At 31.3% G+C, this 16,708-nt stretch overlaps 3 protein-coding genes across 3 annotated transcripts; 1 reads left to right on the top strand and 2 right to left on the bottom strand.

Moving 5' to 3' along the window:
* Positions 1 to 289: 289 nt before the first annotated feature.
* Positions 290 to 1,419, top strand: HELRODRAFT_164965 (hypothetical protein; the record flags this gene model as incomplete). Its single annotated transcript, XM_009030880.1, has 3 exons — positions 290 to 416; positions 644 to 724; positions 1,286 to 1,419. The coding sequence occupies 3 exons, from the start codon at positions 290 to 292 to the stop codon at positions 1,417 to 1,419; spliced, it is 342 nt and encodes a 113-aa protein (XP_009029128.1).
* A 1,024-nt stretch (positions 1,420 to 2,443) lies between these two features.
* Positions 2,444 to 4,514, bottom strand: HELRODRAFT_164964 (hypothetical protein; the record flags this gene model as incomplete). The annotated part of the gene is made up of 2 exons (XM_009030879.1): positions 2,444 to 2,899; positions 4,146 to 4,514. 2 exons carry the CDS (start codon positions 4,512 to 4,514, stop codon positions 2,444 to 2,446), a joined length of 825 nt encoding a protein of 274 aa, XP_009029127.1.
* Positions 4,515 to 9,898: 5,384 nt separating this feature from the next.
* HELRODRAFT_164963 (hypothetical protein) lies at positions 9,899 to 16,361 on the bottom strand (the record flags this gene model as incomplete). The annotated part of the gene is made up of 6 exons (XM_009030878.1): positions 9,899 to 10,089; positions 11,315 to 11,601; positions 12,712 to 12,914; positions 12,971 to 13,241; positions 15,637 to 15,808; positions 15,959 to 16,361. 6 exons carry the CDS (start codon positions 16,359 to 16,361, stop codon positions 9,899 to 9,901), a joined length of 1,527 nt encoding a protein of 508 aa, XP_009029126.1.
* Between the last annotated feature and the right edge of the window lie 347 nt (positions 16,362 to 16,708).

The raw sequence follows: 16,708 nt of genomic DNA, 5'->3' as shown, positions 1-16,708 counted from the left end.
TAGAACTATGAGGAGTTTCGAGAATAGAAGCATTGATGGTAAAGGTTGATGGTCGAAGGACTAACCTTGAAATACGCTAGAATTAATAGGTAGAGTAGATGAAAGAGTAGAGCTAAAAAAAGTTGAATGACTCCTATTAGAAAGAAAATTTATTATAATGTTGTAAATATTGTTAAGTAGAAGAAGAGAACTAAATTATTATTAGTGAGTGAGATGTGATTAATCAATCAATCAATCAATCAATTAGCTTATAAAGCGCTATTTCCGCAATGTTCTACAGGGCTCCTCAATGTATTTTGCAAATAGATGTGTCTTGAGATTCGCTCTGAACTTTGTAAGTGATGGAGAAGTAGTCAGAGAAGTAGGTAGAGAGTTCCAGAAAAAAAGGCCAGAAAAAGCAAATGCAGAGTTAAGAAGTAGTGAAAACAAGAAGACGATCGTTTAGGTTCAATTAATATATCTGATAAGTACTTAGGAAATAATTTAGATTGAGACTTATACATAAACGTGCAAATTTTAAAAATTATTCTATGTTTTATAGGTAGCCAGAAAGGGGCACAAGCAGAGTTAAAAGCTTTACTTATAGGATAGAGTGTAGAATCAGGAAAACCATAGTAGAGCGAGTTACAATATTCAATTCTAGTTAAGACTAACGAAGTAACAAGAAGGAGAAGAGTAGGGTCATCAAGAAAAGGCATAAGTGTTTTATTCTACGTCGTTGAAAGTAAGAACTTCTAGCAACACTATTTGGGAAGAAAGAGATATACTAGAATCAAAGGTAAAGCCTAGACTTTGAGAGTGTCAACAGCTTTAGAACTTATCTAAATTATCCTTTATTCCAACAAAATAATTTCATTTTACCTGGATAAAAGTGTACATTCATTTTCAGGCAAACAAACAAATGGTTTAACACGATCAAAATAACACCAAGTTATATAAAAAAACTAACCTAACTTCAATCAAAATATTGATTTATAATTTTATTTAAGTATTCTAATCACGTGTTAAAACCGCTGATCATGCTCATCTCAACAATAATATTCAATTTGTGATAGGTTAATATTTGCGCGCGCTCATTTCCAGACTCATCGCACTCAACTAATCATTTGTTTGTAAACAGCTGACCACGTTCACGCGTGAACTTAACATCACCTATATTATTGAACCTGTTGTGATTTCTTTCGCACGCTCACTTCCATGCTTGTCTCGAATATTTCAACAGAGTGTTTTCAAAATGCTGACTCATTTCATCAGTAATATTTAACAAATAATTTACATTTCTCAGGTGGCAACGGTTACATTAATGATTACCCTTGCGGTAGGTTGCTAAGAGATGCGAAGTTGTACGAAATCGGAGCTGGTACTACTGAAATTAGAAAAATGATCATAGGAAGAAGCCTTAATGCTGAATATTCTTAGATATATTTTTTTTCATCTGTATAAAACCTGAGGCGATTGTTCTCGAAAAAAAATTTTATAGTTTTATTGCAATATGGTATGAGGATTTGACTTGTAACCCCTTGGAAATGTCGACGCTTTCAATCACCTCCATTTTAAAGGCTTTATGATTACTTAATTTCAATTATTTAAGACACTTATATTAATAGTTTCGTATTCATCAGTTTATTAACTTTTTTAATTATTGTAATTGAACTAATTATTTCATTTGCTATATTATTTTCCATCTACATCATCTTTATCAGAACTAATGAAGTGTTCATATTAATATTTTTAATAATTAAATTTTATATAATAATTTTAAATAATTTTATAAATCATGCTTATTCATTTTACGTCCTACCTCGGGGAACCGAGTCTCTGGACGCAAAACGAAGATTGATTGATGCTTATTCATTTTATTATTTGAAAATTTTAGTTTATTAAATTAGCAATGGAGCTTGAAATTTTGCGGCCTTATAGATTTTACTTCAGACTTGAAGAAAGTGCATAAAACTTTTTAAATTATTTCATGGTTTAAAATTCATTTGCACGGTCATTTATTTGGCTTTATATATAACCGTATGTTTGTTTCTGTTTGAAAATTTTGAATAATGATTTATTTATCGAAGGTTATCTTCTTAATGTCATAACTGACGATATGTACGGTATTTACGATTGTTAAGCTTATACAGGTATTATGCGTTTATTGATGATTGTGACGATATATATATATTTTGTGTAAATAATACACCAACTGATAACAGATCGTTTTTTTATGTCTGCATAATTTTTTTTTATTTTGTTAAATTCTTCATCTTTGAAGCGTTGCTGTTATTAAAAACACGTCTTGTAAAGATTACTCATAATAAGCCTATTATTTATTAAGATATCTATTTTTTAAAAATGTGGACCGAAAGATTTATTATTACAACGAAGCAGGATTTTATTAGAACGTGTTCATTAATATAAATAATCTGAAGTGTTGTCAATTAAATGGTTTCGATCAGTTGAATTTGAAGGTGATGAACCTTTTGTTGTCTAGGTCGGCCACGTGCAGGAGTTGTCTTTCTGTATCGAAGCATATATCTAGAGGGAAACTTAAACCAAAGGTTGGAGAAATAAGCTCCCTTACATGCTTTAATGTACGTGATTCTAGCAATAAAATTCTGTGGTTATAATGATCGGAAACGAAAACTAGATTGTTTATCAGGTCAGCGCACAATCTGAATGGACCGTTGAGTTGTTCTTGCGTTGTTGCTTGTATCTGTGTAGCGCTAAAACTGTAGGTGCTCATTTTTCTATCCACGGCACCAGGTCCACCTTTCATTATCCCATAAGTTGCCAACATTTTTCCTGTTCCATCAATTAAAACAATCCTGTTGAATAGCTCTCCGACTTGGCTGATTGCATACCTTTCCGTACGCTCCCTTGGGAATGTTGCATTCGTTTCATTTTCCGTCTATTAAATTAATAATTAGTTGTTATTATTATAATATTTTATGATTTCTGGCATTATTTACCCAACTCCAAAATCAATTTTTCATAATTTTATAAGAGTGTTTGCTTACATTGATTTAATCTTAGACTTCAACAAATCAATTTAAGAGTTTCAAATTTGATTTAGGAGGCCATATATATTAATTACTTTATTGGATAGTGCAATTTTTCTTAGTATATTCGTTTTTTAGAAATCGGTCATAACATTGTCTCACTAGGTGATAACTCAAAAGGAGCAAGTAACTATCAATTTTTTGTTTTGTTTGAAAGAAAAAATAATTTTATGGCTGTTAAAAATAAATTATATTAAAAATTATGACATAATATATATTTTTTATAATACCACCGTTTTTACCAATTGAAAATTTTATCATTCATTGCATTAAATTGCTACATTCTTGCAATTTGCTGCACCGGTGGTTAATCGTTATATATACTTGTATCGTTATAAGATGAAAAAACGATTATTTAGTCTTGCGACTAATGAATTGACAGACGAACGACTGGCTAGCTTGCTGACCAATCGACCGGCAAACCTAATAATGACTTACTGAGTTATTGAATGACTTGCTGATTGAACGACCGACCAGCAGAAAAAAGTATTTCTTCAAATATCAATCGATAAATCAATTAATTGTTAACTTGATGGTTATTCATCTTTTTTCTGATAGCATAAAGCTGATTTTATTGGCAGTGCGTTAATATCTTTTGATTCCTTTTTCTCTTTCTTTCCCCTTCTTCCTCTACTTTTCTTGTTTCTCTTTCCTCTTTTTTTGGTTTGTCACTTCAATATCTTTTCGATTTTCAACATAAAACGGTGCTTTTTCTGTGCAAAAACAGAGTTTTAATTACATACACTGCTCTGCTCAAAAGGTGGGGCATGGCTCTCCCGGCCCTCCTAGATCTGCCACTGTATGTACCGAAGTCCGTAGTGGCGTATCTTAAGAAAAACAATAAACTCGTATTATTTTATATTTTTAATTTGTGAAAATAATTACTTTTTTAAATAACTTTTGTTTATAATTTTGCTTATCAACGATGTTTTGACCCAAACCGAATTTAAAAATACTAAATTGCTTTTTTAATTCAGTCATTGCCATCCTCATTTTAACAACTGTACTACTAACCCATGTCAGAATTAATATATATATATATATAATTTAGGCCTTTATTCTGATTAAAATCATTGGAGACATGAATATTTTAACCTGGGTTATGGAAAACGCTTCCTGACTATCATCATCATTCAACTGTATAGCGTGATATGGCTTATTGATGCTTGAATCAAGCGGAATTTGTCGAATGATCGTTCCGTTAATGTCTATTAGTTTCAACTTTGACACTTCAGGACACGTGACAATCAAATGTTTGCAATCTTTTGAAGCAGAAAGCGCGTTTAATCCTTCTCTGTTTCCAAATAACAACCTTTCGTATGTCGATGAATCGTCTGGTTTATCGGTAGAAAGCTCAATAAGAATTTTTACTTTGTGCAGTTTATCACTTTGCCATTCCGAAATAAACAAATAGTCTCTAACAACTGCCATCGAATATGGGTTTTTCAAACCAGGAACAGTCATAGAGTCATTTCTGACAAATCCTATAGGTTGTTATATTATGTGAATTAACATTATTATTTATCAATTCTTTTAGTTAAATAATCGAAGAGTGGCTATAGAAAACCGCAAACCTAACACTATTAAACATTTAAAATTAAGTTGTCAGACCATTAAGACCTATTTTTTTTATTAGTCACTTAAGCAGCCAACAAACTCAGATTTTCACTAAAGTTGTAACATTAATTAGATGATGTTTATTTAAGAATCAAAAGTTAATATATTTTTCGTCAGGTATTTTTTGGTGTTAAAATTGATCATTGACAACCAGAACCATGAATAAATAATGGTCTCGACCTTTTACACTCAAAATTTGAATGTCGCACTGATTTTAATAAAGAGGGTTGAATTCATAATTTATAAATGTGGATTTTGTTGAATTGTATGACAGGATACCCATTTTATTTTATGTGTAAAAAATTTTCGTACTTTTCAAAATTTGTAATTGTAGAATAAACAACCAGTCTATATGGCGATGATTATTCTGTTTTTCTTGTTTAAAATAAAAAACTTCTTTGTTTGTTTTTAATATAATTGTTTATTAAAGAAACGTTAATTGAAATATCAGAAGACACGTTAGTCGACAAAAAGCGAAAAAGCATACACGTGCAAGCTAGTCAAGTTAGCAATAATATAAGATTGTCTGAAACTATGGAAAGTCATGAATATATTGAAACATATATAATATACATATATATTATTTCAATAAAGTTTTTTATTTTAAACAGGTTATGAGCCCAGAACGCTTAATAAATTGTTTAGAGAAAAAGTTATTTTGAAAAAAAAAGAAAGAGATTGCAATTCGTGACTAAGAGAACTTTTCCAACTATCGTCGAAGCAAGAACATCAATTTTTTTTTCCTTCAAATGAAACAGTTAAGTTGCGCAGCCGATTGGCCCATTTGGAAACGTCGTGTGTGAGATTTCATGGACTACCATGAGGGCGCACTTGATGTGATTGATGGGAAGTTGTCGAAACCAGAATTACTAGAAAATCAAACAGAGCAACAGACAAAAGATTTTAAAAATAAATCAGATCTGTTTAGAAAGGCAAACAGTTATGCCAAATCAGTAATTGCGAATGCAGTCACAGAAGATACATACCAAAAGATAATGGACAAGAACACAGCGTTTGAAGTTTGGGAGGAATTAAAAAGAAATTTTGAAGCGTCAACTAAGGACCAACTGTTCCAAGTTTGTAGCAATTTTTTCGATTTCAATTGGATAGCGGATGTAAATGTATCCGGCCAAATTGCAAGATTGAAGACTTTAAGGAACGAATTAAACAGTGGGCTTCAGGCATCGGGAGAAAATAAACTACCAAAGCTGCTATTAGTATGCAAAGCGATGCAAATTCTCCCAAATAGTTTCCAAAACTTCAAATCAAGTTGGCTAATGCTAGGTGAAGAAAAGCAGTCGATAGATGATTTAATCACTCATCTCTGTGCTTTCGAAAGAGAGATAAAGACTTTCGACACAATCGATAAATCATCAAGGCAGAACGCCTTAGTTGTAAATGTTGAAAAGCCAAGTTTCAACAAATCAAGAGATTTCATTAAAAGGACAAAACCAGTTGGTAACTGCAACTATTGCCATAAACCTGGACACTGGGTTAAGCAATGTAGAAAGTGGGTCAGTGATGGAAGACCTTCTAAAAATTCCAAAAATGTTTCAGCGACACCAAGAAAAGCATATGATGAAATATCAAATGTAGTTTTGTGCACGTCAGCCAGTAATCAAACACTGAGAGACAACACTAAGTGGTATATATTGACAATGGAGCAACAAAGCACCTAACGAACAATCCAGATAATTTTGTTACTTTTGAGAAGTTTGTCGCACCAAGTTCTGTTCAAGCTGCAGGAAAAGAAGTTCTTGCTGCTGTGGGTAGAGGCGAAATAAATATGCTGTCAACAGTAAATAACAACAGTATTTAAAACTCTCAGATGTCTGGTATGTTCCAAATATAGGTAGAAACCTGTTTTCCATATTAGCCACACAAGATAAAAATTCAAAAAACAGCAAGTTTGAATCTTATGCAACCAAATGTCAACTCAGTATAAAGAACCGAGTGGTAGTACAAGGGACAAGACGAGTAGATGGTTCCTTGTATGAGGCAAACTTGATTTCATTAACTCCAGATACACCGACTGAAGTGAATATAGTCAGTGAAAATTCAATAGTGCAGCTCTACCATGAACGTTTTGGTCATCAAGATAAACGTCACATAAAGAATGTTATAGAAAAGGAGTTAAACATTAAAGTTCATCTTGACAAGGATTTGTGTGAACCATGTCTCTATGGTAAAGCACATCGGTTAAAATTTGGCAAGAGAAATGCAACCAATAAACCAGGTGAACTACTATCAGCAGATGTTTGTGGTCCTTTCAGTACAGAATCATTTAATAGTAAACGATATTTTGTTGTTTTCAAAGATCATTACAGCAAAATGAGGTTCATTTCTTTTCTTAGACACAAAAATGAAGTGAAACAGGCACTACAAAATATTTTGTCTCAAGCAGCGACTCAAGGTCATAAAGTAAAAGCAATGGGGGTAAGTTTGACAACGAAGAAGTTCGAAACATCCTGCGCAGCCATGGAATCACGCAAAGACTAACAGCACCATATACACCTCAACAAAATGGTGGTAGTGAACGTGAAAACAAAACAATAGTAGAAATGGTACGCACATTGAAGTACTCAAATCCAGATTTTGAATTTCCAGTCGCTATGTGGGCTGAGTTATGTTCAACTGCAGTATATTTACTTAATCGAACAGGCAAGTCGTCGATTGAAGATAAAAGCCCATTTGAAATTTGGACAGGTAAAAAGCCGAGAATTAACCATTTGAGAATAATTGGCTCTACATGTTTTGTTCACATACCTGATCAAAAACGTCAAAAAATGGATAAGAAAGCCATAAAAGGTTACCTTGTTGGTTACGATGGTGACGAACGCTATCGTATATGGCTCAAAAATCAATATAAAATGATATTCTCAAGAGATGTAGTTTTCCAAGAAAAACCTATGAAATGTACAACATCATTTGAACATCAGACTCAAAAAGGTTTTACAACAAATCAATTGCAAATCAGAAAATGACTCGAGTAGTAGAAATGATGATTCAAAAGAAGAAATTACAGATGACACTGAGAAGATTATATATAATTCAGTTAAAGTTCAACTCAGAGATAGGTCAAGCTTGCAAAAACCTAAGAAGTTAGATGATTATGTGATGCAGGCTGAGACATATTTATTAGATGTACATGAACCAAATACATACGAAGAAGCCATTCAAAGCAGGGAAAGTAAATATTGGAATGATGCCATGAATAATGAAATTAATTCATTAAACAAAAATAGAACTTGGGAACTTTGTGAGCTACCCAGAGGAGCTAAAGTTATTCCATGTAAATGGGTTTACAAAATAAAAACCTTGCCAGACGGAAGTGTAGATAGATACAAGGCAAGACTTGTGGCAAAAGGATTTTCACAACAACAAAATGTAGATTACAATCAGACGTTTAGTCCAGTAGTAAAGTTGACTACAGTTCGCTCTGTACTAAGTATTGCAGCAAGTGAAAAACTGCATCTTCTTCAATTTGATGTATCAACTGCATTCCTGTATGGTGAACTTGATGAAGTGTGATCCACATCAAACAACCAGAAGGATATAATGATGGCTCAAATAAAGTTTGTCGATTGCTCAAAAGTCTGTATGGTTTAAAGCAAGCACCTCGTTGTTGGAATCAATGCTTCGGCAAGTTTCTTTTTGAATGTCGAGTGAAGCGGATCCATGTCTGTATGTTAAAAAACAGAATGAAAACATTATGATGTTATCATTGTATGTTGATGATGGACTGGTAGCCGCTAGCAACACAAAAGATTTAGATCTATTCATTGGAAAATTGAAGCTAAAATTTCAGGTTACAGTTAAACTTGCAACATATTTTCTAGGTCTTCAAATAGAAACTCTATTGGATGGAAGCATAAAAGTTTGTCAATCTGGTTATGCAAGGAAAATTCTTAAACTTTTCAGATTTGAAGAATGTAAACCAGTTCACACCCCAATGCTTAAAGAAAATGATAATTATCAATCAGACATAGCAAGTTCAGAATACCATTTTCGACAACTAGTTGGAGCATTAATGTACCTGATGTTAGGTACAAGGCCAGACATTGCGTACAGCATTAGCTATTTATCACGCTCCCTCGAGAACCCAACACCAGGAGATATAATAAAAGCAAAACGAGTGCTTAGATACTTAGCAGGAACAATCGATCAGAGCATTGTGTACAGATCAGACAGTACAAAAGAAGTTTTACAGTGTTTCAGTGATTCAGATTTTGGAGGCTGTAGAAAGACTGGACGTTCGACCACAGGTATTGCAGTGATATATGCAGGAGGCATAATATCATGGATTAGTCAACGACAGGTCATAGTTGCAACATCTACAACAGAGGCTGAGATCATCGCTGCGACAAAGGCTGTCAAAGAAATAATTTGGCTTCAAAGATTATTCAAATCATTACAGGTTGATTTGAAAGATGTGCCAATCTTGCAAGTTGACAACAGTGCTGCAGTCAAATTGGCTCAGAACCCACAATTTCATCAGCGAACAAAACACATTGACTTGAAGAACTTTTTTATTATAGAAAAAATTCAAGATGGAACGGTTGATATCACACAAATTTCAACAAGTGATCAAGTCGCTGATGAGATGACAAAGCCACTGTACAGAGTCAGACTGAAACTCCTGTGTGGACATATGGGACTAATGTCATAAAATGTTTTGAAACAAGGGAAAGTATTGAAATAATATATATGTATATTATATATGTTTCAATATGTTTATGACTTTCCATAGTTTCAGACAATCTTATATTATTGCTAACTTGACTAACTTGCAAGTGTATGCTTTTTCGCTTTTTGTCGACTAACGTGTCTTCTAATATTTCAATTAACGTTTTTTTAATAAACAATTATATTAAAAACAAAGAAGTTTTTTATTTTAAACATTTCTTGTTCGCCCATTCCTATTTTATTTCGAAATAATTAAGTTTATCAAATTTTACATTTTTCTTATACATTTTATTATTTATCAGATAATTCCTGTAAAATGTTTTTTTAATTATTCTGAACAAAATTCAGAACATTTAATTTTTTAAAATTCAGATTTTTTTAGATAATGTACAAAAAATATTTCAAACCAAAATTTCTCAGAATTTGAAAATATATTTGAAGATATTCGGTTGGGACTAAATAAAACATGCCGAGTTCTGGTGCTGAGCACAAAATCCATTTGAAATATGAAAGTTAAAATATTTATATTTTTAGCAAAATTAAAATCAACCTATTTTTCTGTTTTCTATGTTTCTAGCTTCCTTTATAACAATTTCTCCTGATGAGTAGGTGGCGCAACACAAATAATCTTCGTCGTCGTCTTCTACGAGGGCCATACAAATTGCGTAATCATTAAATGTAAATGTCTGCATTACTACTGGCTGTTTTGTCATTGTCAACGATGCCAGGCGTTTTTCTGTTTGGATCATGTTTTTAAATCTCTGATCAATTATATTACTGATATAGCAAATGTTATAAATTAAAAGTTAAAGGCTATCTAATCATAACCGATATTATGTAATTATTATCTACGAGTAGTTTAATTTTATTGTAACACAAAAGATTATTTTAATATTTCTTTACTGTAGCCCCGTAGCTAATGAATAAATAAATTAAATAGATAAATGTTTCAACATTTGAATTTTTGTTGTATATTTTTTTCTCGCTAATTCGAAAAACATAATGGTGTTCGATATATTATGCATTTTTTTAAAATATACTTAAGATTTTAGCTTAATTTTTGCATGCAAAGTATAAGAAAATGTGTAAAAAAAATGGGAAAATTTTAAATAATGCATTTATATTTTCTATCAATCTTTGATGTCATAATTTATAGCGGTGTTATTACATAAAGCGGTTTTATTAAATGTGTTAATCAACGAAGTTTTAAATTCAAGTCAATGGCATCAATTCCAGCGCTTTTGTAACTTTTAAAAGTCTTTTTCTATCTCTGGCAAATTTTAACCGAATTCAACGCTTTTACTTCAGTAATTGCACAATTTCATCCATTTATTTCTCAATGGGTCGTCCAACTTTTCTCTTCCAGATTTTCCTTAAAATAGTTTTTCCTTAAAATGCCATTTGTCATTTTGCTATTATCTTCAAACAGTCTCAGTGTGATCTTTCCATGGAAAATTTTTTCCCCAAGCTGGTATCTTGTGGCCTTGTTTCTCACCATCCGTTTTCCATTGAGTTCCTAAAACTTTCTGAAACACTTCACTTTGAACTCATAGACTCTACATGCTTTATTTGTTGTTTTGTGCATGTAGAAAGTTTTGTTTTTTCAAATGTCCTGAATCGATAAAAACATTATTTTTATTCAATAGCTTCAACATTGTTGCTAGTTATAAACTGCTCGCTTTGTTATAGTTTTAATCAAATGTATAACACCGCATAAAAATGTTAAAACTATATTATTCCAACAAGCCTTTAAATAAAACCTAATTTGTTAAATAGCTAAAGCATTTTCTCAAAGTGAACATTAAAATTGATAATTGTATAATGGTTCAATGGTAAATACTACATAATTTTATTTAAAATCTGAAATAAGCAAATAAGTTTGGCAGTAGGTAACTAAATTGTAAAAAAAACTGCCTTTTTGCAGATAGATTTTTTCTAAAACATATAAAAACATAACTTACTTGAATACTTTGTTTTGAATTCCAGAAAACCAATCAAATTGTCATCTATGGCTCCTTCGGAAAAAATTTTGTTTCTTATCGTTCCAGCCGGGACACCACCACAAATACTCATTTTTCTGTTCAATACAACTTCAGTGGCTATTTTGGATGGAACAAAAGAGGGTTCCACCTCATAAGATAGCTCTGCAAATGCCGTTTTCCTAAGCTCTTTAAATCTTCTGAGAATTTCTTTAGCTGAACAAACTAGTATATCAGGTGTGGCTTTATAGAGCAAAAGTTGAGAATATCTGACATATAATAACATCGAAATATGTGATTGATTTTTTAATTTCAAATTAAATTTCAAAAACTTAAAATTTTTGAACCGGTACAGATGTTGATTGTCTTAAGTATGTTGGTATGTTAAAAAAAAGTCTCAAGTGAAGCTTAATTATGATCTATTTATATATTTTTTATTTAAACCACCATCATCATTTCTATTAAAATAATAATATAAAATAATAATAATAACTTGAAAAATAAAAGGTGAGGCGTTTCAAATTTTGAATCAGAACATTATAGCAGTCTTATCAGAGCCGGCTTTAGGCATAGGCAAACTAGGCAGTCGCCTAGGGCCTCCGATTTTTGGGGGCCTTGCAATGCAGATTAATACAACTTTTTTTTAGAAATTCTTCTTTGATGAATTAATTATATATACCTAACTGTTTTATTTTCAATTAATCGCAGTATTATGCAGCAAGAATTTAAGAATTCAAGTTGAATTTTTTTAAATGTGTAAAATTTTCTTGTACACACTTTTTAAAAATGTCAATTTTTTTGTCCAGGGCCTCCTCCTACCTGGTCTTATATTAACTATGGTCATTAGAGGCTGTTTTTATTCATTAGGCTAATTTTTAACATTTTTTCTTTGTCGACTTTTGACCATCGTTATGCTCGTTTTTCATTGGCTGTCAGCAAAAAAAAATTGTAAATTTTAGATATTTCAGTGGAAAACAAACTTGTTTGAAAAAATTCAAAGACGATGATAACATATTTGTTGTTGTACAATTATGTGAATGAATGAAATTAAGTTTTTTCAAAGAACATAAAGTGATATTTTTAAAAGTTTTAATATAATTTTAGAACTAGAATTGCCCTCTCCGTATACTTTCCATTTTAGATATTATTGGAAGCACGAGTAGTTTTGATGTCAGACATGTATTAAAATTTGCCCACGTAGCACACAATTAATGATAATGCAGGTGACCCGTGAGCTAAAATATAAAGTTTAATGACGCTTCAAACTCAAACACTTCACGGTCAACACCAAGTTCAATTATTAAGCTAAAAAAAATTGGTTTGAAACAGCGTTAACTATGCAATGCGTTTAATTAGAAAATTACGTGTGCATTCCTAACTTGGAATATTCTTCAACAATTATTTTCTGATCTTCCAGACTTTTTTTTACTTTTTCCAATTCTTTGTTGAAACTAAATTTTTTTTCTTCAATTTCTTTTTTCAATTTTTCAGAATGTTTCATCAATATAACTTTGAGTTCTTCTTCTTTATTTTGAACACTGTTTTCTATATTTTCAATGTTTGTGTTAAATCTGTCGGTTACCTAAAATAATAAAATTTGAATTGAACTTTTTTATATAAATTAAAAAATAATTATACCTCTTCGATTTCATGCAAACTTTTTTTAATGTATTCCAACTCATTTGATAAGTCCTGCGTTTCAGTTTGAATTAATTCTTTTAATTCTATACTTGCCTCCAAAATGCCGCATCCTGAATGGCCGGAGTGATCGGATGTAGAAAAACAGAGACGGCACGTTGTTGTATTGCATATTTTGCAATAAATGTCAATAATTTCTGAGCTATGTGTTTTGCAGTATACTTCATCTAAGCGATGCACGAGTTCTTCGTCGGAGCCTATGGTTAAAAGTCTGTGGGAAAAATTCATCTACTTTTAATTTTTACGCAACTCTGACCATTTACAATTTTATTATTGTTTTAAATTACAAAATAACATTTGTAAAACAGCACACGATGCACAATATATCTGTAAGTAGGCCCAATTTGTTTTTCATATGAGCAAGGCGCATGAGAATCTGAGTCATGAATTGACACCTAAACCAGGCAGTGGCGGATCCAGACAACTTTGACTGTGGGGGGCCAAAATTTTGTAAATGTTTAAAAATTTATATTTTTTTTCAAATTTGGACAGGAGGCCAAGATTTGTGGTAGCATGGTCAAAATTAGGCTGGCGACCTTTTTTTTATATAAAATGGTGTATTTTTTATGCAAAAGCTGAGTTCTTTTAATAAATATACTGCTCACAACTGGGTGATGGTTAGAAATATTGAAAAATGTAATAACAAAATTTTCTTAGATAGAAGAAAACCTTCTTAGAAACTTATTTAATCACATTCCAACAATTTCACGTCAGCTAAATATAAAATCTGTAAAATTGGTGATATTCTAATTTGATTTCTTTGTAACCAAATCGATAATATAATAGACGTCAATGGGAAAAGATGACAGAACGTCTTTCAATTACATATAAAAAAATGTCCAACGCGCTGCAGTGCATGAAAAGATGCAGTGAACGCAATCCAAGAACAATTTGATGAATTTCAACAGCTGTTAGAAGATCTGTATAAAAATGGTACTCACACAAGTAGCACACTCAAAATAGTGCATATAGTTTGTTTCAGTGACGGATCTAGATAACTTTGACGGAGGGTCCAAAATTTTGAAAATGTTTAAATGTTAAAATTTTTTTCAAATTTGGACAGAGGGCCAAGAATTGTGGTAGCGTGGCCAAAATTAGGCTGGCGACTTTTTTTAGATATAAAATAGCGTTTTTTATGCAAAAGCTGAGTTCTTTTAATAAATATACTGCTCACAACTGGGTGATGGTCTCTCCGGCCTTTACCCAAGATACGCCACTAAGTGTATATGTATAATACATATACATTCAGTGGCGGTATACATTTACATTTAGTGGCGGATCTTGCACATTCAGTACTGTATTTTAATAGCGCTCTGAAATTCCCCTGATTGTTATCAGATATGAAATCTAATGCACCGTCATCCCGGTGTCCACGCAAAGCAAAACTTTCTTCCACAAAGTTTAATAGTTTCAATAATAGTGTTTAAATTTTAAAACGATCTCAAATGCAAACTGATTTTATGAAATACAAAAAAATAATATAAGACGCGCCAAATCGTAAATGGAATAAAATGTGAACTGCGAACAAAACATAAAATTATGAAAAGTCTAAATAAGTAAAGACTATAATTTTTTTGATTTACTTTTTGTTGATATTAGTTTTCAATAAAAGAAATATACTGAGAAAATATGATTTATTTTTATTTTGTGCCGCAAAACACTATTTAAGTTTAAAATATGAATTATATTCTTAAATAAACTTGTATCAAATTTATATAATAAATCAGCGTTATTTTTTATTGTTAAAAAGAGTCGATCTCAAATTTTTCTTTATTATTTAACGCTGTCTTGAAATGAACTGATGATAACGGGGGAGCCATGGCCCACCCCGGCCCTCCCCCCTAAATACGCCACTGTAACCAGGTGAGCAAACGACAAAGGAACAATGTTTGAAAAAGCTTGCCAATCAAAATAAATGACATATCTTTTAAAAAAATTATTGTTTTCAGAATTGTTGTTCTCTGAACAAGATCGTAACGGTCCGCTTAGACGGTAGAAGTGCCATGTGCGTAGACCATTTTTGAATGATGCGGTGCATGTATGTACGCTGTGCATTGTATAGGTTATTATGACACGAAAAAAGCTTCTTTAGAGTTTTGAAATAAAGAACAAAAAATATGAACAAACATGACCAACATTTCCTACGCATTGCATTTATCACAACTTGCATTTTCTGGTGAAATTTCATCCAGCTAACATGAATTCTGAAGTTTGAAGTTATTACACGGATTTCTTTTTTTTAATTTTATTATGCATTCTTCATTTTGTTTATTATATTATCAAGTTTTTACATTTATTTATTATATTGTTTATTATATTGTTTGTTTTGTTAACTACTGATGTTGGATAAGAAATGTTTTAATGATAGTGCAAAGATTACGACGAGTTAAAAATAATTTTAAATAAGAGCAATAACCAAATGTTGAAATAAAGACCTAATTATAACAGATATCAAAAATCAATAAAAGATCACTCCAACGAAAATTTGCGCAGTGTGCGAAAATTTTATAAAACCTTTTTTTATACTATAAGATTTTTAAAAATTTGAAAACTTAATTTTTGAACTTAAAAGGAGTTTTGAAAAATCTATACCAAAAAAAAATTACTTGTGACTGCTTGTAGTGTTCAGCAAACGGTGATATTCAACACATCTGTGACACAAATGTTGCTTGCAGTCGGAGCAAAATTTAACTGCGAACGCATCAGATTTAGTTCCCCCACAAAAATTTATTCCTTTGCAAATTTGGCAAACTACGTTGGAATGCTTTTCCTTTTTATCTAAATGAATAAATAATTATGTTAAACGTCATATTAAAGCAAAAAATTATAACGTTATATATTTATATACAAATTGAAAAATATAATAAACAGTTAAAATTATACTGTATTTTCATCTGACTTGAAATATAAAATCTAAAAAAAACAAACCAGACGGATCGTGAACTTTAATAAGTTTCTCCAAAAAAATATTTCGTGGCAACTGGGGCAAACCACCTGGCTGAATGCTTATCTTCTTATGACATGTTGGACACTGAAAATCCAGCAATCTGCTATTCTTGTTGTTTGAATGAGCACCACCAAAACTGTGATTGACAAAATTTGATGTTTTCAGTAAAATTGACTCAAACAAAGAGTTGTTATTGCTGAAATCTGTTACGAATTCATTATTTTGATAGTCGATGTTGGTGTAATCTTCTAGACAGTCATAACAGAATGTATGCAAGCAAGGTAATTGTCTCGGATCATTTAATTGGCCGTTACATATGGAGCATCTCGTATATTCATATATTGAGTCACCATCAAAGTTGAATACTGGTAGTTGAATGGACATGATAAATTTGCTATTTCATAAAAAATTCTTTAAAAATTAGCAGTTTCATCATAAAGAAAATGCGCTTACGTAAAAGGTTAACATCGAAAGATTTAAATAGATTTTTCAATATCGCTGCTTACTTTGAAATATTTTCAACAAATCCGTATCTATTCTACGTAACTAAGCTACGTACATAGCTTTCAAAATATCGATCGCGTAAAACGCTTTCAAAGCTCATGTTAGATTTTATGAAATATAGATAATATTAAAGTATTTACATTTTGGAATTTAATAAATGCAGAAATATATAATATTAGTGTAAAATAATTTTGTGGCTAAATAATAAATTATTTAATATTTAAGCA

Source organism: Helobdella robusta (genome assembly GCF_000326865.2).
Source record: "Helobdella robusta unplaced genomic scaffold HELROscaffold_7, whole genome shotgun sequence".
In the NCBI taxonomy this organism is placed as follows: domain Eukaryota; kingdom Metazoa; phylum Annelida; class Clitellata; order Rhynchobdellida; family Glossiphoniidae; genus Helobdella; species Helobdella robusta.
Note: the sequence above shows the minus strand (reverse complement) of the source record. Positions and strands in the feature narration are given on the sequence as shown.